At 39.6% G+C, this 24,784-nt stretch overlaps 1 protein-coding gene, 1 non-coding gene and 1 pseudogene across 2 annotated transcripts; 1 reads left to right on the top strand and 2 right to left on the bottom strand.

Moving 5' to 3' along the window:
• Positions 1 to 3,534: 3,534 nt before the first annotated feature.
• Positions 3,535 to 3,606, bottom strand: TRNAD-GUC. The gene has a single exon. It is a non-coding gene; the product is annotated as a tRNA-Asp (tRNA).
• A 1,831-nt stretch (positions 3,607 to 5,437) lies between these two features.
• LOC121808635 lies at positions 5,438 to 15,330 on the bottom strand (annotated as a pseudogene).
• Positions 15,331 to 21,557: 6,227 nt separating this feature from the next.
• LOC121808942 lies at positions 21,558 to 23,679 on the top strand. Its single transcript, XM_042209498.1, has 3 exons — positions 21,558 to 22,496; positions 22,616 to 23,031; positions 23,163 to 23,679. Exons 1-3 carry the CDS (start codon positions 21,558 to 21,560, stop codon positions 23,677 to 23,679), a joined length of 1,872 nt encoding a protein of 623 aa, XP_042065432.1.
• The last annotated feature ends 1,105 nt before the right edge of the window (positions 23,680 to 24,784 follow it).

Below are 24,784 nucleotides of genomic sequence, written 5' to 3'. Positions count from 1 at the left end.
AACCTGCTCAACCTTCCAACAGCAAATGCTATATTAGGCCTAGTGCTGATCATAGCATACATCAGGCATCCAATTGCTTTAGAGTATTCCCTTGCCTTTATTAGGCAAGAGTTTTACATTAGGATCTATGGGAGTACTTACAGAAGTACAATTTCCATAATTGAACTTCTTCAATACGTTCTCAATGTAATGAGATTGTGTAATAGAAATCCTGTTAGGTACTTCTCTTTTGATCCTAATCCCCAATATGACTTCAGCCTCACCTAAGTCTTTCATAGAAAACTTAGATGATAAGAACTCCTTTGTTTCATCTATTTGGTCTTGACTAGTACCAAATATAAGCATATCATCCACATAAAGACAAATAATGACTCCGTTACCAGATTTATCAAACTTTGAATAAACACACTTATCAGCCTGATTGAGAAGAAAACCATTTGATAAAATAATATCATCAAACTTTTGATGTCATTGCTTGGGTGCTTGTTTCAAACCATATAATGACTTGATCAACTTGCACACCTTGTGTTCATTTCCTGGTAAGTTGTATCCCTCAGGCTGCTTCATATAAATTTCCTTATCCAAATCACCATTCAAGAAGGCTGTCTTGACATCCATTTGGTGAATGATGAGTTTATGAATAGAAGCCATAGCCACTAGTCATCTGATAGTGGATATTCTAGCCATAGGTGCATAGGTATCAAAATAGTCTATGCCCTCTTTTTGTCTAAATCCTTGAATGACAAGCCTAGCTTTGAACTTGTCTATGGATCCATCAACTTTCATCTTTCTTTTAAATATCCATCTACACCCCAATGTTTTGCAACCAGGGGGTAAATCAGTTAACTCCCAAGTGTTATTTTGGAGTATAGAATCCATTTCATCATCTATAGCTTCTTTCCAAAAAGAGACATCCCTCGATGACATGGCTTCTTTGAAAGTCTTAGGATCCTCTTCAATAATAAAACAATAGGGGTATTGGAATTGCAACTCATCCCTTGATCCTTCAATGAGATGGATTTGAAATCCCTCATCCAGGTTACTATGAGTCCTAGGCCTAACACTCCTTCTAACCCAATGTTGGGTTGAGGGTTCCTCTGATTGTTGTTCAGAGCTTACCAATCGGTTTTCAGAATTTGAAACCAAATCCTTAGGCCTTGAGATAGATGTGAATCTATTCTCATCAAAGATTGCATCACATAAACAGATTTATTAGGTTCTAGAACATAAAACCTATAAGCCTTGGAATGACTTGCATATCCAATGAAAATGCAGTCAATTCCTTTTTCACCCAATGTCCTTCTTTTAGGATCATTAAGTCTTACCACTGCTCTGTAGCCCCATACCTTACGATAGTTCAAGTTTGGAGGTTTTCCAAACCACAACTCATAGGGTGTTGTTTTACTTTTCTTATTTGGGACTCTATTCAAAAGATAACAAGCAGCTAACATATCTTCCCCCCAAAATCCCTCATTTAGTCCTGAATATGAGAGCATAGAGTTAACCATTTCTTTCAAAACTCTATTCTTTCTCTCTGATATTCCATTATGTTGTGGTGTGTAAGGGGCAGTAGTCTGGTGAATTATTCCTACTGATTCAAAGTAATGAGGGTCATAATACTCACCTCCCCTATCTGACCTAAAGACTTTTATACATTCACCCTTTTGTACCTCAACTTCTGTTTTGTACACTTTGAATTTCTATAAGGCTTCATCCTTAGAATTCAGCAAATATACATAACAAAATCTAGTTGAGTCGTCAATAAAAGTAATGACATACTTTCTATTTCCAATTGATGGGGTTGAATGAAAGTCACAGAGGTCACTGTGAATCACCTCCAGTTGTTTTGATTCTCTCACAACATCACTAAATGGTTGCCTTGTTATCTTTGTTAACATACATGTTTTACATTTATCTTTGCTAACATTAAAGGCAGGGATTAGGCTACTTTTAGACATTTCAATAAGTCTTTTATAATGAACATGTCCTAACCTCTCATGCCACAGATTTGAAGTTGATTGTTCATTAGTGGTGATCACATAAACAGATTTATCCTCAAATGGTGATTCATTGTTTAATCTTAACATTCCATTACTTAAATAACCAAAACCAACAAACACACCATGTTTAGATAAAACATATTTATTTGCTTCAATTACTTGTTTGTAGCCTAGGTTATTTATTACAGTACCACTCATTAGATTCTTTCTAATAGTGGGAACATACAATACATCTAATAGCAACAATTGTTTTCCAGAATTAAACACAAGTCTAACATTTCTTATTCCTTCTACTGATTCACTAGAGCTATTCCCCATCCTGATCACTGATCCATCAGAGATCATCTGCAAAGATGTAAACCATCTTTTATCCTTGCATACATGGTTTGTAGCCCCAGAATCCACCCACCAAGTGAGTTCATCATCCTGTACATAGAATGAACTTGGTGTTTCAGAAACATAATTCTGAATAGAAATGTTAGGATTAAGTATATTCACACCTTGAGGTACATTGGGATCCTTAGATCCACCAGTTTCAGGATTGGAGCCACTGGTACTTGTCCTAGTCTTGAACCATTTCTTTCCAGACCTACAATCTTTCTTGAAGTGGCCTGGTTTCCCACACTTCCAGCAGACATACTTTTGTTTCTTGTTGGCAAAGGATTCTTCTTGGTTCATTTTCCTTTTCCCTTTAAACTTCTTTCCATTTTCTATCATGTTGACAGAAGATGAAATAGCAACACCCTTTTCCTTGTTCTTTTCCATTTCTTGAGTTCTTAAAGACTCTTCTATCCGGAGATGAGAACCAAGTTGCACCAAGGAAAGTTCTTCCTTTTGATGCTTTAGAGTGTGTTTGAAGTCTTTCCAAGAGGGGGGTAATTTATCAATGACACTAGAAACTGAAATGGATTCATCCATATGCATCTGGTGTTGTTGAAATTGTCCAAGAATCCTTAGCAATTCATTGTATTGTTCCATCACTGGCCTAGAGTCTAACATCTTATAATTATTGAAATTACAAACAAGAAATTTCTTGCTAGAGGCATCCTCTGCCATATATTTAGACTCTAGAGAATCCCAACATTACTAACAATTTTGGAAATATCACCGAATCAACCGAATTAATTCACCAGAATTAAAGTGTTAATACACTAAAATTCCAACATTATTAACACATAATTTTGGTGGGTTAACTAACAATTTTGGAAATTGAACTGAGATAGTGGAATAAAATTACTAAGCTGTCCTCCATCTTCCCAATTCTCAATTTGTGCATATATATTATTGAGGTTATTTTAGTCTATTTAAAATTTAGTATGATATTCTATATTTTGCACCAAACATACCAATTAGAAATATAACTAGCATAAACCATGATACATATTGTACTCACTAGTCATTATCCTTACTAGTTGTAACATGGATAGTCTACCAAACGAGGTGGTCATTGATTTTAACCATTTAATCTATCAGAGAACTAAATTCGTAATACCAACAATTCATTAAATAAAAAAATTCAAAAGGAAAATATAAACGTTGTTGCCGGGGATCGAACCCGGGTCACCCGCGTGACAGGCGGGAATACTTACCACTATACTACAACGACTTGGTTGCTATGTCTAACATTTTTATGATAATAAATGAACATATATAGGGCTCGTTTGGTAGTTATGTCATGTTTCGACTAGACATGATATCATTATGATAGTTATCATAGTTTCGATTAGTTAATTTACATATATTAGGTGTTTGGTAGATTAAGATATTTGCGAGTTATCTTATTGTAGTATTTGGTACAATAAGTCACAAGCAAGGATTAAAATTATGATTGCCAAAATTATCCTTATTAATTTAAGTTAATTACTAAACTATCCTCATTTAGCCCTAATATTGTAAATTTTGTTTTCATCATCTATGAAGTGTTTTGTTTTCCCTAATACTTCTAGTACTCCATACGTGCTCGACTGTCCCTATGAAATTTTTTCTGGTCTCTGGATAGCAATTTGACTCCAAATATTGTAAATTTTGTATTGACATATGCTAATTCATAAATTTGTGATATTCATTCTGAATTGAATACATTTGACAATAAAAATTAGCATCTTTTCAAGATAAACTCCTTATCAAATGCACGGTCTTTCAAGATAAACTCTTTACAAAAATTAGCATCTTTTCAAGCTAAACTTCTTACAAAAATTAGCATATTTTCAGGCTAAACTCCTTACTTATCAAAAAACGTATATTTATTTTGGTATTCTATTTTTGTAAGCATTGATTATTTCGGTCAAATTTTATGAATAAGCATTGATTATTTTGGACAATTCTATATGAAAATATTTTATTAAGTGCCAAATTTGTACGTTCAAATTTTTTGAAGTTTAAAGTGTTTGTGGATTGAACAAAATCATACTCCCTCCGTCCCGGGCTACTCGCTCATTTCCTTTTCGGCTCGGAGATTAAGGAATGAGTGTATAGGAAAGTCAAAAATGACAGCTGTAGGTGAAATTTTTTACTAAAAATGGAAAGAGTGCAAGTAACTTGGGACGCCCAAAAAGGAAAAAAGTGCGAGTAGTGCGGGACGGAGGGAGTATATTTTTGTTTAGAAAAAAGCAATTGCCTTCAAGTATTACGTAATTATAATTGGAATATAATATAATAAAAATAAAGTGAAAACAACAAATTGACCCAACAAAAATCATAACATGATTTTGTGAATTTGCGTTTATATTTTGGTTTAGGGTTAGAAATTTTGGTGGGTAAAATTGTATTTTGCTAAAATTAACTAGGCTTCCATGATAAATAACATAGGATTTTGGATAGTTACAAATGAGTGAAACATAGAATTTTCAGTGGGCTTTGTGCGGGTCGCATACAAAACAGGGGCTATTAAGTTTGATAACATAACTACCAAACACACAAATAAATCCAGATTAATTCCTTATCTAAGCGTAACATAGCTACCAAACGGCCCCTTATGATTTAGAATCCTTTTCCTATAATCCAATCGTTGGGTTCTCTACGTGATCATCAATTATTTCTTAATTGTTATCAAGTCTCCTTCAGTTCTCAATGAATATGTACTTTGAATTCAACACGAGTTTTAATGGAAAATTGGTAAAGTAAGAGAAAAAAGAGTTTTCAAAATTAAAAAGTGTAAATTATTATGAGATGGACTAAAAAGGAAAGAGTACACATTCTTATGGGACGGAGGATTATGGCTATTATAGAAATCCAACGGTAACTTACAAACCATTTCATGAAAGACGGACAACTCTACTTTTTCGTTCACCTAAATTTTGTTTTTTATTAGGTATAAATATTGGGATTTTTCCATCAACGAAATTGCTTTTAGAATTGCTCTATTTAGCTCTTTTCTAAATTGCAAGTATTCCTTAACTCTGCCGATTCTCGATATCGATTTGGTCTTCATAACAAAGTTAACAAACAAAAAGTGTATTTATAAGAAAACTGGAATTCAGTTTCCACGTAACATCTGTCTACAAAATCGGACTAAGCAACACATTTTTTCCCTATTCACAGTTCGTAGCACAACATATTTACAATATAAGATAACAAATATGCAGTTTTGACACAAGTTTAAAAGCTCAATAATAATATCAGATCATGTGAAGGTGTCTTCCCTGTCACCTTCCTCCAGGTTCGAGAACTCGAGGAAATGTGTTGGCCGATGATCCTTGTGATAGAACTCCCGGGGCGTGGGCGTGCCAAGTTTAACCCCGTATTTCATGCTCACTGTATGCTTCACACCCATAAAATTGTAGTTCCACGGACCATTATCGGGGATCTGTAGAAAAAAAAACAAATTAGGATAAACGGAGTAAATCATATACAAGAATTTGAATAATCGAAATATTACCATATAGAATCCCAGGAAACGGTCACTCAAGAGCATCTGAACCTTCTCGTAGTACGTTGGAAGGTAACCGTGGGGGTTGCTTGCAGCATCTGTGTTGCTCTTCCCCCACTCGTATCCTGATGGGGTCAACTTGTATGCGGTTAGAGAGCACGAACCGGGGGTAAAACTACAGGTCAGTATTATGCATTTCTCTCCATCCCATTGTTTGTTGTTTGACAAGATCCGAGCATGAGCAGTAAGATCCTACGATGGGATGTAAAAAAGGTTAGGATGAAGACGTTGGAAGAATAACTAACAGCTTTGTTGGAAACCAATGCAAAGATGAAGCGAGTATAAACCTATGGTGACAGCTGAGGAAGCTCGTTCGGCTGAGTATGCATCCATCCTAACGGCTCCAAGTCATTCAAGAATCATGTTCTGGTAGAGCTGATGGTAGATGAACTTGCTGGTGGGTACCCCACTGTGGCACCATGGAAATACACCGGATTTCCTTGACTTGGGGATTGTCCGGTGGACTTACACCATAAAGGTAACCTGCAACTTGCGTGCGCAGATCTGCTATGCATATGAACTTCTTTAATATATTCTTGGGCATAATGTATGTATATCCGGTTTCCTGCATACATTTAACCAAAATCTCATTAGCAAAATAGCTTTATATGAGCAGACTGATTTCATTCAGCAGAAAGTATATGTACCTTAATATCCTCGGAGTTAACATATATATGATTGACCCGAAGATGGAGATTGGTAGCCGAAATAGCTCTGACACGCCAGTCAGTTTTAGACCCAAATGCTGCTTGTTCATAAGGACTGGTAGTGGTCACAATTAATTCATCACCGTGCACGTTTGTGGTCCTTGTGGTGACTGCTGTGAGCTGACTGGAATCCTTCGCCTGAAGGAACACAAAAGTCGCACAGTAAGCAGCTGGGTTAACAAATGACATAACAAGAGGCCACAATCAGTTTCAACGAGGAGTGGGGCAGTCACCTGTTTCTCAATCTCGGCAATTTGTTGACGCTGTTGTGAGGGTGGAGTAATCTCAGCTCCAAGAATAATATCACGAATCTCGGAATTGGTCAATGCAGATGTGTTCACGTTGTTCTTTTTCGCGTAATCAGAAAGTATCAGGTCTCTGAGAGCTATCTCGACCTATACATTAAAACAGAAGAAAGTAAGTGGTTGGACAGAAACAACTATACGCTTCAGAAAAGATCCCAACCACAGTGTTCTCTAAATCCAACAAAAACTAGAAGATCAATTCTGAAACACAAGTTCAACAAGCTCACCTTCACCCACTGTTCATTTGTTAGACTTGGCCAGATATGATGGGGGCTCAGTGACAATTGTCTATTCAGGCTTAAGCAACATTTTTGCCTTCTCATTGTTCACATGAAGGGCTCGGAGAATCAATATCAGCCTCGAGAACGCTGTGTAGGATGAGACCGTCTTCAGCCAATCATCATAAATGTTGAACAATACAATCTGTGGTTCTGTGGCCTTCAGTATCAGATCACCAAATTTCTCAATCTTCAAGCATGCCTGGAATTGCAAATGTAGCTCACTTCCTTTAATTACAATATTTGGAAAATCAAGTAAATGCACTTCCAGGGGGTCCAACATTACTTTGCGGGTCACAATGATCTGCTTCGGCTGCTCTTCAACAGGCAATGACCGGACCAGAGCAGCAACTTCTTCAGCTGTTTTCCACTTGGCAAGTTGACCAAGACGCTTTTGTCCAGCCCACACACTTGTGTGAATGACCTGTAACCCAGAAAGGAAGGAGTAAATACATGCATAACCCTCGAACATATAAAAAACTGGATGACAAGGATATGAAAAAACCTTCAGAAACAGCTGGCCAGTCCTAGGGTTGAAGATGAAAATAGCACCATTAATGGGTTTTGTAGTGAGATTTCCCTCAAATGCCTTGTGGATAGTGACGCGATATATATTTGTGTCATCCACAAACCAGATGATCTGATTGCTGAAGATCTCACCATAGTTCTGGGATGACAAATATGGCTCTGTAGGTTCCGAAGAGTACAACTGCAGCCCTTTTCTTATGCGTTCTCTTAGAACATATAATGCCGGATTCGACTGCAAGCAAAATTTGATTAGTTTAGCCTTGCATAAACTAGAAAACAAGCAAAGTATTTAAAAAGATTTACCTTCATGATCTTGTTCATTGCCTGCGCAATTAGTGGCTTCGAACCAGGGAACCAATTTCCGAAAGCGGAATGGAGATTATAAGCAAGATCAAGTCCAATCATTACCCCTGCAAACAGTATTATCCATGTTACTCGATTTGGAAAAAAAATCAACTTAATGTAAACCATGTATAACCAACTATTAATGAACATACCAGTTGGTGATGGATAGATTGACATGTTGTCTGTCGTGTAATCCATAAACTTTGCTCTAGTGTACCGCTCAATGTCGTGGGAATCATAATCACCCCAGCGAAGCTGCACGTCAATCCAATATTTATTGCTGGCCTTCTGGTCAAAAACATCCTTTGACTCTGCCACAATACTTGGTTTTGACATGGGCCATCTATGGGCAACAAACAACAAGATATCAGCGCATGAGCTGTTCATTTTGTAACTCTTTCTAGGGTGAATTGTTTCCTTCTGAACAGTCTCAATTTCCAGTGCATCCAGCTCTTGATCCAAAACTTGACAAAGATCCATAACTACACTCTCATGTATCTTCTGCCACAAATGTGCACGGAATATCTGGATCAGAGATATCTTCAGAGTTGGGATCTTCCCATGCATAAAGATCCCAGTGAGATCCAGCTGGACTTGGAAACCAACATACACGTTTGCTCTGTTTATAGTCGGTGACCACCAAAGAGTAAACCATCTGTTAGGAATTTGGTTGAGACCAGATCTTTGTGCATTAGTCAACTTCTTATACTTCATGGACTCTTCAAAACCAGAAGCCTTCTCCCAGAAAAGACCCTCCCATGTTGGGAAACTGAAAATTTAAGCAATCATAGTAAGACAGATTAGAATCATATTAACTCAAAAGAAAACAAATGCATGCATCAATGACGTTCCCTAATAATATAGAACCCAGATCGTTCAAGATGTAAATTCAAGCTAGTTGGCAACGCAATAACCAGCATGATGATAACAGACTTAGTTACTGATAATAGGGAAAACATTAATTAGTTATTGAACCTTTGGGAGACAGTACTATATACACGATTACACGAACCAATTATGCTCATGACCATGGTATCTCATGCTATTAAAAAAACCCAACATGAAGGCTCGGACTAATGGGTATTGATAAGATGGTCTTACTATGTTCCTTTAAACAATGTATGTTCAAGAATTCCTTCTACTCCTCCCAGAGCTTGAATAACATCTGTACGGTAGTTATTCAAATTCCATAGTTTCCCATCATGTCTCTGGTGTGTCCACCAAAATGGATTTTGCTTCAGGACCTGGTACTGCTTGAAATCTGTCCGAACTCGCCACCCTTTGTCATATGCAAGGGTATGCCTGTCCTTCTGGAAAAGAGTATTGATACGAAGTATCCCACGATCCCATGAATCCTAAGGAGTAATTAACATGTAAGTTTGAAAGCTACTTGAATAAATGTCAGTAATAAACATGAAAGCAGAGAGTTATGGCTAATTATACTCAAAATATACAACAGTAAAGGGTTATATCCCTCATCAGCACAACCCTATTTTCAACAGTCACCCAAGCAGACAGATATTGGAAGAAAAGATACACAACTCAAAAAAACAAAAAAAAAACAAAATAGACTTACTTCCAGATCCTCCAGGGTTAATCGCCTATTCTGTGCTTGAGGTTCCTGCCTTTTCAAAGCATACTCAGCCCAAACACGCAGAGAATCAATGAACTCGCTTTCCCATGGCTATCACAGAGGCATAAAAAAAGGAATTGGTAAACACTAAACTATGATTTGAAAATGTGAAACAAAATCACATGAACACAACATACCTGTATGTAACGATACAGATTGGGAATTAGCTGGTCCTCTTCATGACTCATTCCACTCCTAAAATGAGTGACACCAACATCTGTCTGTTTACTATACCGGAGATCACTCTGAGGAATCAAGATGTGCCCCATTGACAACATTCCAAGTCCCCCGATTTCCTTTGGAGTGTAAAAGATGACAGGAGGGAACCTGACAGCATATCAAAATCAGGAATCCAAAAATGAAAAAAAAAAAAAAAAGCAGAGCAAAAGAGAGCACAACGTACAGGAGTTAAAATGTATTTACCTGCTAGGCATCTTTGAATTTAGCCCAATCTTAATACGAGTCTGTACCTTATTTTCACACTTTACCAGAAGATCCAACAACTCTTGCGTGTGTACAGTAGCTTCACGGAAATATGTCATGAGACCTGCATAAATAACAAAAAGGTTTTAGCAACAAGAAAAGTAGAAGCTGGTTGTCTACCAAAAAATGCATCTGTTAAAAAAAGCTATATACATTTATTACCTATTAGGGCAGTATTCCACTTGTTGACAATCTTTGTGAACGTTGTTGAACCTGAAGACATGAGAATCTGTCTGACCCGGTTCTCGAACACCTTCATGTGTTCATCATCAACCCTTAAGAAAGCAACCGCAGTTCTTTCTTTCGTTTGCTCATTTTGCAGATTCCAAACACCATCTCTTGTGTTACTGAAAGCCTCTTGAGTCATTCTTATCTTGGGCAGTATACGAATTTCAAAACCAGACCTGCAATACAATAGAGTAGTTAAATATTTTCAGCATTCCTCAGGTATTCAACGAGGGATGGGAGAGGGAGGACACATACATGCTGAACAGCAGGTTAGGGTTGTCCTTGCTGTAGACAGAGACAAAGCTGCTCTCCCATTCAAGTGTGGTGATACTTCTTGGAAGTCGATTCTTCATGTCCCAGAAAACACTTCTGCCAAGATTAACTGAAAGAAAGTTGCCAACACAATTTAGCAGCCATAAATAGGTCATGAACGGCAATATTCAAATATAGTCACATATTTGAATCATGATAAAATAAAGAACCCTACCATCATGCTTCATGAGTCTCATTCTAGCATCTCTTGGCCAACACTTCTTATTATTATACCCAACCATATTTTCATTGTTGGGATCAGGATGTTCGGTAAGATACCGCTGGATAAGATCCCGAGCCTCCTCATGTGTGAAGCGGAATAGTATATGCACCTTGTCGATATACCTAGAATACAGTCTGATCGGGTGTCGGGTGTCAGGTTTCCACTCTAGTGTCATGGTAAGTAATGAACTCGTTAGGCATCTGAGGTGGACCAGCTATCTCACTGGCTCGTGTCAGCCCAAGAAGCAGAAGATCCAGAACAAGCCCATAATACTGGACAACAAATGAAGCAAACTGAAGACCACGGATGAGACCATAAGAGTTTGTATGGCTCATGTCCTTGTAAGATAGAACAACATTGTTCTTTGCAGTAACATAATCGGCAATATTATGGTCCAGAACCAAACGCAGAAGCCTGCAGATGTAAGATACAAATTCATTCAGTTTCTCAGGCAAATACCAATTTACTTGTCAAAGGAAAAAGGAAACAGTTTTACTATAATACCTGTTAACCATGGTTAAATCGATCTTCTCAAAAAACTGCTCGAATTTAGTTTGAAGCATCACAACACACTGCCATCACTAGTGTCCCATACGCCTTGTAAATTGTTTATGCCTTGACACCATTTGTAAACTAACAGAGGTGGTGGTTCTGAATCTGCAGGTTTAATCCAATTTGGGAAAAGATGACGTTTATCACCCTTGTACCACAGATACTGGTTCAGATATGCATCAGTAATCTTTTCAAGAGGTTCAATCTCATAAACGGGAATTAGATAGCTGTATAGGTCCATGAACTCGATACCGACCTGCAAAACATTTCATTTTTATAGCTTAACAACTTCGACAGGCATGTGGGCCTAACATTTACAGATATTTTATTAACTCAAACAAACAGGAAGTCTAAACCAGTACTTACTTCTTTGAAGGCAAGCTGTGTGAGCAAATGACGTTTAATACGCGACAAAGCCTCATGAGGGTTATCATAAGCCTGCTCAATCAATCCCAATTCTTCTCTCTGTAGCTGGTTCAACCTTACAGCAACACTATACGACTACTTCAATCTCTCCAGGGCAAGGATGAGGAGTTTAGTATCATGCTTGTAGGACAAAGGGGGGAAAGGAATTGGAGAGAATTTTCTAGACACCAGCCAATGCACAGTTGTAGTGTATGTGGCCACTGCTTCTTCAGGAGTGACATATGGACCATCTTTCAAGTAGTTGTGCTGCCGTTCCTGCAGAGTGTGTGATAAGAGACTATCAACATAAGCTGTAAAGATAAAAGAGAATTCAGATGACAAACTTCAGGAAAATTCTTGAGTTTGGATTATACAAATTTACAAACCTGTTCAGCTTTCAACCAGAGACGAGTTAATCTTCCAAGATTCTTTCGACAAACAGTCTTGTCTACCGTGGCTCCCCTTCTAATACGTTCTCAATTATAATGAGCAACATTGGTCCACCAATCAGCTTTTGATTTGACGTAACGTAATATCATGTTCTCAATTGGAACTGGCAAACCTGGTACCTTCCAAGGAATATTTGCTTTCCAGCAACGCCATGCCTCACTCAAATGCTGCAAAATAGTCCTAGCTTTATTTTGCTTAATACCCTCTGCAAGAAAAAACATAAGCATTTTTATCGAACTACATAAAAATCACAGAATAGCAAAGGAAGGAGAAATGTCAATGGAAACAGATATCAGAAGCTTCTCACCTGGCATGGCATCAAGGACATCGTGCATGACAGCAGCACGAAGCTCCAAATCAAAGTGGCTTTCAACACGCTGCTTAGTCACAGTTTTAGCTACTCCCTTAGAATGTCTTCCTTCAAATTGCCTAGCAAGTAGATTTCCAAGCCACCTTTCTATGAGAGGAACTATACCACGAAGGAAAAACAACCACACTCTCCACATAGGTGCCCAAAAGCCACAACCAGGACCTTTTCCAACTGGCCCAGTATTGAATCGGTAGTAGATGAGATGCTTCAAGTCTTTACACATCCGAATCGGCCGCATGAGCCGATACTTGTAGCGGTACATACCAGTCAATTGGCCAACATGTGAAAAAATGTATTGCAGGCCATCAGCCAACTGAAATGCATCAACATTTCCTAAGCGGAACTGGATATTTGCATCAACTACAAGTTTTGTCAAACGCAGGATTTCACGGCAAAGATGGAAGGCATTACCAAACCGCGACTTCTTGCGCTCCTTCGTGGTTAAAGTCTTTACAGGCTTCAAGTTGAAGTTATAGTCAAGATGAAGATAGTTCAAGTTTTTCCGATGAATGAGCAGGTTCAGCATGTTGTATCCTTGCTTGCAGACTTGAAGACCGGCTTCAGCCCAATCAAGTTCAGTAGTTTGGAAAAACTTTGTAGCTTGGAGGGACCTGAACAGGTGCTTCTTTTTCTGAGCCTTAGGTGGGCTACGATGCAGCTCATTTAACACAAAACATTTCAACAATTTCTGGTAGCTGACACGAACTTTGACAGGGTAAGACGGGGGGGCTGCCAATAAAAAAGGGGGAAAAATCAGCAGATATATAAGCACATTTTTTAGAGCTAAGCCAATGTGTGAGACTTCAAGAGAGCATATCTAACCAGTGCTCCTTGAACCACTCAGATACAAGAGGTATATCTTCAGCACGCCTCATACGTCCAGATCGCAAGTTAAAAGGACGAGGGGCAAACAGAAGAGATATACCAGCAGCAGTTGTGTCTGTATATATAGGAGTGCCAACAAGTAATGGCTCTACACCCTCAGGTAAAGCAAAATCATCATCATCATCTTCTTCATCATATACTTCCTTATCTCTCCTATCTTTACTTGTACTTGTTATGGGGTGTATTAGAGGATCATAGTAGAAAGCAGGTAAATCAGGATCCTCGGTTTTTATGAACATAATCATTGGAGTGTGATAGATACTAAGCTTTACTTTCCTCGGCCTATTGTTGTAGAGATGGGGGAAAGCAATCCTATATTCCGTCCTGAGAGGTGAGCGAATGATAAGCTTATTTATGTCATTAAACTCATTCCAGTCCTCGTCACCTTTCTCCATGTCACGGTACAAAGGCTCAAACTTCGGACCACCAGCAAAATTAACACCGGAATAATCATATTAAGGTGATTCAGATTAACTCTAACAACTTATCATACTCAATCACAACAATTAAAACAAAAAGAAGAAAATATTATCTGCAAAAATTGAATACACCTGAATGACTTGTACAAACAAGCACAGCAATATTGTAAAGATCTAATCTAACAAACACAAGAGTTACAGGAGAAGAAAATCAGGTTTAGCATCAGACATACCAGGTATGCACATGTTGAGAGCCTTAGCAGTGAAGAATGACTCCATGTCAAAAAGGAAGAAATAATTACGATCAATCAAATCAGAAAGCAATTGGCCAGCAAGCCGGTGAAGTGTCGCCATGATTGGAAGTGAAAGATGCCATTTCCGGTAGCTAGGTCCATTTATAAGCTTCGTCTTCACAAGAGGCTTATGGTCATAGAACTATGTATGCACAGCTGAATCCTCTTCCTCATCCAATTCCAACTGAATTGGTTCTAAGGGATCCACATCAAGGAGATTATCAGCATAGTCTAATGGTGGCTCTTCATCGTCAAAAGGTGGGAAGCGCATTCTCTTGAAATGTCGGCGATCTCTCTTCTCTCTTCGCATCATGATCCACATGGTACCCCACTGCAGAGAGATTTAAATTCAGAACCATTAGTGGCACGAAAAGGTTAAGTAGAAAGGATAAAATGCAAGTATAACTGAAAAATGAAAAACAACATATATGCTCGTACACACCTGTGCCAAATAGATTGGTTCAACAACCAAAGGGATTTCATTTACAAATGTAATAGCCACAGTAATATGGTAGAGAACCTTTACTTCACGTACCTGAAGTCACAAAAGGGCAAATATAGCTCATTACAAATTAGAAGCATAAAACACCTAAAATTTATCAAACCACAGCATGAGTTATCTAGCATAATTACTTGCTCCCAAGGCATGGGCATATTTTCGAGAAGTTTGTATACAGCATGGGGCACAAACTTAAGAGCTCCCAAATAGACTCGCTTATCATGGCGATACTTCTTCGACGACATGTCACCATGGTCCTTGCCCCAAAGTACCAAAACATGAGTCAATTTACAAATAATATAACTGCTTAATCACACATTGCCTAACCTTATCTCACTTTCACCTATTGATTAAAAAATGTATACACCATCTCCACATAACCATTGATTAGTTCACTCTCACAACTACAGATTTAATGAGCTATATTAGCATCAAAGGGAATTCTAAGTTCAACAGATTTTCCTAATGGTACTAAATTGATTGAAAAGAGCAACATACCGGATGATTTTCCTGACATGTTCAGGAGGCATATCCTCCTTCTGAGTCTCAACGAATCCGAATTTCCGTTTGTCGCTGTAACGCTTCGTGTTCAGCTGCATCCACTTCCTCGCTCTCTCATCCAATTGAGACTCGGTAGGCACGACACTGTACGAAGGCGGCAGCATCGGAGGCTGAGCTCCGCTGGTACCAGGCGGAGCCATCATTGGCGGAATTGCTCCGGCGCCGCTCGTCCCTGGCGGCGCCGGATTGTTGGTGTTGCTCCACATATCCTGCCCGCTGTTGAAATTGCGATGATTCATAGAGGTGGAGATTGAAATTGCAGCAAGAGAGGGAAAGAAATCCTCGTGGCGGGGGTCCTCCTCCACGACGTCCATTGTAGGCTTCCATCCGCGACGGGCAAGGGGGTGGGGGTGGTTTTCTAGAGCGGATAGGATTTTTTTTAATATTAATTTCAGTTCTATAAGAGCATCTACAATGAGACTAGACTTCATATAGCCCTTACATAGCCTTCACACTGCTACATCATCAGCACTAAAATTCTACTGCCACATCAACTGGACATCAAATAGCCCTCACATAGTCTTCCCACTACCTATCCACATCACTAATAACAATTATATAATTTAATTTACAATCGTATCAACATACGGAATTTAATTTACGAGACAAATACGGGAAATTCGAATAATACTATTAAAATTTAAAAAATACATTAATTTAAAAAAAAGTACAATAATTAAAAAAAAGTACAAAAATTAAAGCAAGTGGTGCGAATGAAAATGACGTTCAAAGCGCGTATATATAGTGTTTTCGAAAAAAAAATTAAAAATTAAATTCTGACGCCGATCCGGGGCCTACAATGTCGCCGTGAGGATCTGCGTTGGAACCGGCGTCACCACACGAATCGGCATGGGTACGCCGAAATTGACGCCGATTTCGCCGGCGCCGGTCGCAATGGTTCGGCGTCAGAACCGGCGTCGGCGAAAAATCGGCGTCGCGGTTTTGACGCCTCCATTGCTGATGCTCTAAATATACATCTCTCAACATCTAACACTTTATTTTCTTCTTCACATTTATCTTTTACGAATTTATTTCTTTACCAAAAATGTATCCGGCGTCCAATAAAAATGCTATTCTAAAAATTTGATTGTAGATGCACGGCCTGAAATCTCTCAGGAAATTGAGAACATGTCATCTTTGAGACGGACACCTAAGACCTAACCCAACTCTGGATAGCATTTCCAAGCCTATTCGTGACATCCACATGACCACTGAACAATACTAAAAAGTGGAAGTCAAGGATGCGTCGAAGATAATTGAGGAGGAGCTCTGAGTGCACAACCTCATTTTGCACGCACTCGTGAAGAAGATCAAAAAATATAATTCATAGATTTTATTTCATTTTCTATAGTGTGTAATTTTATTTTATTTCGTGTGAAGTCCTAATTTTATTATTATCTCGTATTTCAACTCTAACTCTAACTCTAACTCTAACTCTAACTCTAACTCTAAAATAATGAATATTCTAACTTTAACTCTAAAATAATGAATAGTGCAAATTAACACGTGGGAAAAGGCGCCCATTACAAAACAAAACTCAATAGCATAAAAAAACCTTTTTGTAAAACGAATACCAAAACAAAACTCAATAACGTGAGAGAAAGACAACCAAAACAATTAAATGCCATGAATAATAATCAAAATTATACTGCTCCACTCCACTCTCCCTATCTCTCCTCAAGCTTTTCTACATGATCATGCAATCTTGTGGCTCATCCTTGGACGGATAGACCGAACCATACCGCGGCGGCGGCTCGAAGAAGTGATGCGGCGGAGGGTCGCTGTAGCTCATCGGCGGAGGGTGGCAGTACTGATCCGCCGACCACCGCTGCTGAGGGTGTTGGTACGGCAGCGGCGCCGGTTCAGGCGCGGGAATGTAGTAGTTGTAACGAGGCGGAGGCGGAGTAGTGGCTGCGGTACTCGTAGTCATTCGAGTGCGAGTGCGAGTGCGAGTATCCATCGGGGTGAATACTTGTACCAGCACCGTAGTCATCGCGGCTCGAGTAGGAGGGCTGCGGCGAGGGAGCCTCGATGTCGGGAGGCCTTTGCTTGTTTTTCCGGCGCCGGAATAGGCCCATTGGTTTTGGTTTGATTGCTTTTATGAGGTTTCTTTGAATTTTAGTTGAGGGTTTGTTGTTGCTTTTATAGGGTTTTGCATGGGTGAAAATGGAATGTGAATTTTTGAGTATTTTTAGGAGAGATTTTTTTAGTAGAAGGGTGAATCTAATAGTATTTAAGGTATAAGGGGAGATGGCAAATGTTTTTATGTATGGAATGAGTTTATTATTATATTAGTGTATAGGTTAGAATTAATTAACTCTTGTCTTAATTAGTTTCGCTCCATTGTTTTACATTTCGAGGGGCTCGCATGTTTATTATGTTATGCACACTTATTTCTTTATTTTATATTGATATTAATAGCCTGGGTCATCTTATATTGAATAAAGGGCAATTTTGGCATTTGAATAAGAGATCTCACTTACGCTTATTCCTCTATATTTTATATGGAAATCAATTTTATCTCTCCAATTAATGTGTAAAACAAAAATCTAGCTAGAAATATATATAAACTAGAATAAAATTAAAGCTTGGATATCTTATCAAATTTATTAGATTTATTAGAGAGTACTAAATTTGATAATATTTTCTTCCATACTAAATATTTCCACTCATGAATATTACAAAATCTTTATTCAAAATTTTGGATATGTTTTAATCAGAAAATATGTATAGCATTGTATTTATTTTCAACTTTATTAGATTTTTATTAAATATTTTATACTTCACATACATCATTAGTATTATTTGGATAACAAAATTGAGAATAGATAAAATAGGGGTGTGTTCCGTTGCTAATTTTTCTTAAGTTGCTAACTCATCAACGTATGGTATTAAAAATGTCAACAAAAAGGGAGGGAGTACATTATTAGTTAAGTTACTTTATTAGAGTAATAATCTGTATTATTAGATGACACGTGACATTGATTTAACTGTTAGATCACAATATCCAATTGACTAACAAGTGTTTTGTATTTGAACAATAATTGCCATATGAATATGAATACATCCATGTAATGAAATGCAAACTCTAAATATCGTACAAACTCAAACTATGATTTGGACCGTTAGAAAATGTGAATAGATGACAAAATAATAACAATAAAAAATGTCAACACAGTGTCAACGGTTGATGTTGTATTGATATTTTTTTTTTTGTTATTTTGTCATCTGTTGACATTTTCTAACAGTATAGATCATAGTCTGGAGTTTATACAACATTTAGACTAAGCATTTTATCACTACCTATGATTAATACAAAAATGCATCTCTATACAAAATCTAGACCAAATCATGACCATGAGATTTGTCAATCTAATGGTCAATAATGCACTAAAAACATGGATGGTCATTATTAAGCAGTTTTAGGTCTTATTATAAAATTCGGTTTGAGGTCGTGTAAGATCATTTTAGATCATCCTTACTATAATGATCTAACAATCATCTAACAATGACCTAAATATGTCTTCTGTATGCTTGTATCTGTGTTTTTGTATTAAGATTGAGTTTTGCATAAATCAAAACCCAAAAATAAATCCAAAATATTCGAAACCAAAACACGAAGGTCATTGTTAGATATCACAAAGATGATTGTCAGTTAGTTTTTAAATCATTTTGGATAGAATGACATCCGTATTTTCCAAATCCAATTTTTTTAAAATGACCTAAAAGTAATTAATTATGACATTAGTGTTGCCTAACGATAATAGTTATGCAATTTGACATAAAAATGAGTTTTCATATGTTCCATTTTTTGTACTAGGTTGTGAAAATGTTTTTTCATCTGCTAGAGATTGGCCAAGTCACTTACTGTGATGCCACACGGAGGAGATTAATTGCTAAAGCTATAAAATCTAACTAAAAACAGTAAGTTTGTTTGATTTTGGGTTTTTAATCAGAAGGCGAGTGAAGGACAAATCGAGAAAGCGAAATGCAAGGGAATTATAATAAAGAGGGAAGACTACTTGTTTAAGGTCACATGAATGTAATATCCCATAATTTACCTTAGACAAAATTTGCTATTTCGATATGAAATTCACCAAATTAGGTTTCATATTTGTAATATTATTAAAGGGTGGATAAACATACTTTAATTTCTAATATGTATATGTATGTGTGTGTCGTGTAATATTAAATAGCTTAACTACTTAAATATTAAAGAACAATCTAGAATGGTTATGGAATATGGCTTGAAAATTTAAGGAAAATTCTAGAGAATAAGTGTAATGTTTTACGATTGCCGTTTGTCCAAATTTTTAACCACACATTAAATTAAATATTAGGAAATACTTTTATGTATTAGAACTACATTTGTTTCTCCTCATTTTTTCCATCCGGCAAAACCGCCGCTCATCTCTTCCCCAACCTCCATATCCATTTTCTTCCATTGTTGATCACTAGATATCGATTTAATTGTGTACTCATAGCATTGATGAGGTTGGTACATCTAAATGTTCGCAAAGGATAGGAAAAAGGATCGGTGAAAGAAGAAACGTCGAACGGAAAAGTTTGGAATAAATGTCATCAGGTAGCATGCTCCGCACTTAAACGGCCTAATTCTCTTATGTGCTTTAATGTGATTATTATGTGACCTATTATCTTGATAAATTATTATTATGTATGTGATAAAAAACCTTATGAAGTAAATATGAAAATAAGATGAATTGTTGAATGATTGATAATAAAATGTGAAAGGGAAGAATATGATTGTGACCGGAAAGATGGTTAGATAAATGTGGAAATGGGTATTAAGGTGATTTTAGCCTTTAAAATGGAATCTAATTCTAAATTTGTGGGTCCTTAATGACAAGTTGAACATGGCCCATGGTTAGATAAATATGAAAATGAGTATTAAGATGAACGCGATAAGATACATGCTGATGAGACGTATACAAATATGATTATATGTGATGATGTATGATCTATTTATAATGATGTGTAATCTGCCTGTGTTGATGTGTTATGTTGGAAATTGTCACAAATAAAGTATATTTGTATGTGCTTATGCCCCGTGCTCGAGTGTCATCTGTGGGTACAATTGGCATGCCATAGGACAGCAGCCATGCGTTATCTGTGATCACTCGTCTTCTGGATAACCGAAGTGAGGATCGTCCGTTATCTGATATGTTCGATATCTGATCCGTCTGATCTGCACCCTTATGGGTGGTCTGATTATCTGTCTGCACCCTAAGTGGGTGGTCTGTGCGGAGTCCTCTCGAGGACAAAATCTGCGTGCATCTGATCATCTGATTCTGATTTTGATTCTGTTTCTGTTTCTGATCTGGTCCGCGTACCCTAATTTGCCTAACACATCGTTGACAACTGAAAACCTAGGCGACGAATTGCCCGACAGGATCGAATTCCCGCGCACAGTCGATCACCTCGAGCCGCCGACCCAATCAAGGGCGCCGGAATTTTACTTTCTACTGCCAACTACGGTTGCCGGTTCGTTGAGAGGGAAAAACTCTTAACATCTGGTGCTTTCATCGACGTACTCATGAGTCGTTTCAACAACAACGGAAAATCGGCGTGGGGCGCCCATCGCCTGGATATGTTTCCTAATGGGGCTTCGCGTCGCCCATATTTCAACAATCGACGTAACGGGGTTTTTCAGCGTCCACATATGGAGGACGGTGAATTGGAGAGTCGTCCTAACGACGATTCGCATCAGGACGATTCCGTGAATGGGAAGCTGGATCGATTACTGGATAAGATGGATAAATTTGATCTATGGAGGGATGAGACGGATCGCCGCTTTGAGAGTCTGGATCCGAACTTGTCACGTGAGATGGAACCCCCCTAGGGTTTGATGATGCGGATGAGGGGGAGTATGAGGATTTTAGGAGGAGGAAATCGGGCGAGAGAGGAGGTCGCGCCAGGAACCCTAATTTCGGCATTCGCGATGTGACGATGGACGAGAGGGGACGTCGCGGTGAGAGGGGCTGGAGTGGTTCGGGTTGGGATCCCCCGGGAAACCGCTACGCTCGCGCACAGTTCGGTGTTTTTCCGCAGTAATTTGACACACCGACTTCGTGTTGGGATCAACCCCACAAATATCAATCGTCTGATGCGGGGTTTGACAAAAATCTGGTATCTATGAAGCCGCATCGATTCGATGGTAGCGACGCAACAAACTGGATCTCCAGGGTTCAGTATTATTTTGATCATGTGATGATGCCCGATGCCCAACGTCTTCATTACGCAGTTATGATGTTCGATCCTCCAGCGTCTGAATGGGTATTTAATTACTGTGCCAATACCGATTTCGTCACTTGGCAGGAATTTTTGGAGGACGTTCGTCACCGCTTCGACAGACAGAGCTTCAAAGATTATTTCAGGTTGATAGCTAAGTTGACCCAGACGGGAACGGTGTTAGAGTACCATGATACGTTTGAAAAATACTTAAATCGGGTCCAGGGAGTCCCGGAGTCGAAACTTTTCACTCTGTTTGTGGCGGGTTTGACAGCGGATATGCAGGAGCGCCTAAAATTACACCGCCCATCTTCTCTGGCTGCGGCCATGGCGTTATCTCTGGAACTTGCTGATACACAGTCTGATCGTAACCTTGCGCAATCTTCTGCGGCTTTTCCGCGCAAGCTGTGGCAGGGTTGCGATAACTGGATATCGACGGCTCCAACAGGTACCCAACCGCCGACAAATACTGTGTCCGGGGCGGGTCTCTCATCGGGTCAAGCCCAGCGAGCGAAGGAGCAGCCGCGTCTGCCGTTGATCAGGGTGTCGCAGGTGGAAAAATCAGAACGTTCACGACTTGGGCTATGTTGGCACTGCCCGAAAAAATGGGTTATTGGTCACGTGTGCAAGCAGCGTTTGCTCTACTACGGGGATGAGGATGACGCGCAGATTGATGAGGGGGATGGTGATGTTCGTGATGAGGAGGCGATTAGGGAGGTCGCACATATACACTCATTGGATGGGGGACGTCGGTCTAGACCGCTCAAAATTTTAGGCCAGATTCAGGATCGTGAGGTCTGCATACTTGTCGACACAAGCAGTGATAGAGACTTCCTACATCCGGCAATCGCGGAAAGTCTACATTTGCCGTTATCCCCGATTAGGCCTTTTCGGGTGTTTGTAGGTAATTGGCCGCCTTACTCTGCACTCACATGTCGAGATAAACTAAGTTGAAAGTGCAGGGATCCGTGTTCGTGGTGGACCTCCACATCTTACCAATTCATGGTCTGGATGTGATTTTAAGAATGGATTGGCTAGAATCGTTGGGCAAGATTTCTGCAGATTTTGCGGGCAAAACCTTGGAATTCATTCACGAGGGACAGTCGTTCATCTTGAAGGGAATCACAGTTCCCCCGCGCCGCCTCAGTGTACATTCTCTATTCACGCTGCAATCATCTTCTGTTGTGTCAACTTGTTTCGAGATAACTCTATGTGAGCTGGAATCGGCGGCGACTGGGTTGGAAGCATTTCCCGGGGATTTTCCGGAAGGGGTAGCGGGAGTATTGGAAGTTTTTGCAACATTTTCAAGATACCGACTGAAATGCCTCCGACCCGACAATATGATCACAGGATTCATTTGTTACCCGGGTCTAAACCGGTAAATGTGCGACCGTATAGGTACCCCTATTTCCAGAAGAACGAGATCGAGCGGCAAGTGTGGGAGATGTTGGAGTAAGGGATTATTCAACGGAGTAATAGCCCGTTCTCATCGCCGGTGTTACTAATCAGAAAGAAAGACGGGTCCTTCCGTTTCTGCATTGATTATCGAGCCTTGAACAATGCTACGGTTCCGGGCCATTTTCCAATTCCAACGGCGGGCGAGCTCTTTGATGAATTGGGAAAGGAGAGAGTATTTTCTAAACTGGATTTGCGGTCGGGCTATCACCAGATTCGGATGCATGAAGAGGATGTGTTCAAGACGGCTTTCTGTACCCACGATGGGCACTTCGAGTTCCTCGTTATGCCTTTCAGCCTGACTAACGCGCCGTCCACTTTCCAGGCTGCCATTAACTCTATATTCCAGCCTATGCTCCGCAAGTTTGTCATTGTATTTTTCGACGATATCCTGATTTATAGCCCGTCCGTCAAGGATCACGAAACGCACCTGTCGGCCGTGTTAGCTGTATTGCAGGAGCACAGTTTCTTCATCAAACTGTCCAAATGCTCTTTTTGTAATTCGATGGTGGAATATCTAGGTCACCTTATTGCTGATGGTTTATTGAAGGCGGATCCTACTAAAAATTAAGCGATGACGGCATGGCCCGTGCCCCGGACCGTGAAACAGTTGAGAGGTTTTTTGGGGTTGACGGGATACTATAGGAGATTCATTGCTCAATATGCCTTAATTGCCGCCCCGCTTACTGATCTTCTCAAAAAGGAGGCATTCTGCTGGTCGCCCGCCTCGGATGAGAGCTTTCTCTCCTTGAAACAGGCGATGACTAAAGCGCCAGTGCTCAGGTTGCCCGATTTTGAGCGACCTTTTTGTGTGGAGACAGATGCATCCGATTCGGGCATTGGGGCCGTTTTATTACAGGATAATCACCCCATCTCTTTCTACAGCAAGAAACTGGGGCCGCAACGTCGAGTGGCCTCGACTTATCACAAGGAGTTATATGCTATCATAGAGGCGGTTCAAAAGTGGCGCCAATATCTATTGGGGCGCGAGTTCGTGATTCGAAGTGACCAGAAAAGTTTGAAGGAGTTACTTCAGCAGGTGGTTCAGACTCCTGATCAGCAGTTGTACGTAAGGAAGCTTATGGGTTACAAGTTCACAATTGAATATAAGAAGGGGAGTACTAACAGAGTGGCGAATGCATTTTCACGTCGGGAGGAGTCCCAGGCTACAGCAGATGCCGCGGGTCTAGCTGAAGAGGCTGCCGAGGACGCCAGTCGAAGTTGCCAAGAGCTGATTGCCGCAACACAGTCGATCCCTCAGCTGCTCGAGCTGCTTCGCCGCGAGACAGCTTCGTCTCCGGAAATGAGAGAAATCTCGGCGGCTATTAGAAATGGGAAAGCCGCTGCACATTTGACCTTGGTGGATGGCCTCGTGTATTATAAACGCCACATTTTTGTCGGATCCCGTTCGTCAGCTCGAGCGCCTATCCTGGCGGAATATCACAGCTCACCGTCGGCTGGACATCCGGGGTTTGAGCGCACTTTGAGAAGAGTGGGGGCGGAATTTTACTTGCCTCGGATGAAAGAGGAGGTGAAGAAGTTTGTGGAAGCATGTCTTCTGCAACCATTGTCGGTGCCTACGCTGGTGTGGGAGGATGTCTCGATGGATTTTATTACGGGTCTGCCGCAGTCTCGAGGTTATACAGCGATTATGGTGGTGGTGGACCGCTTGTCCA

The sequence above is a fragment of the Salvia splendens genome, chromosome 6, assembly GCF_004379255.2.
Source record: "Salvia splendens isolate huo1 chromosome 6, SspV2, whole genome shotgun sequence".
NCBI lineage: Eukaryota > Viridiplantae > Streptophyta > Magnoliopsida > Lamiales > Lamiaceae > Salvia > Salvia splendens.
The sequence above is the reverse complement of the archived record's forward strand: the minus strand, read 5'-3'. Positions and strand labels throughout refer to the sequence as shown.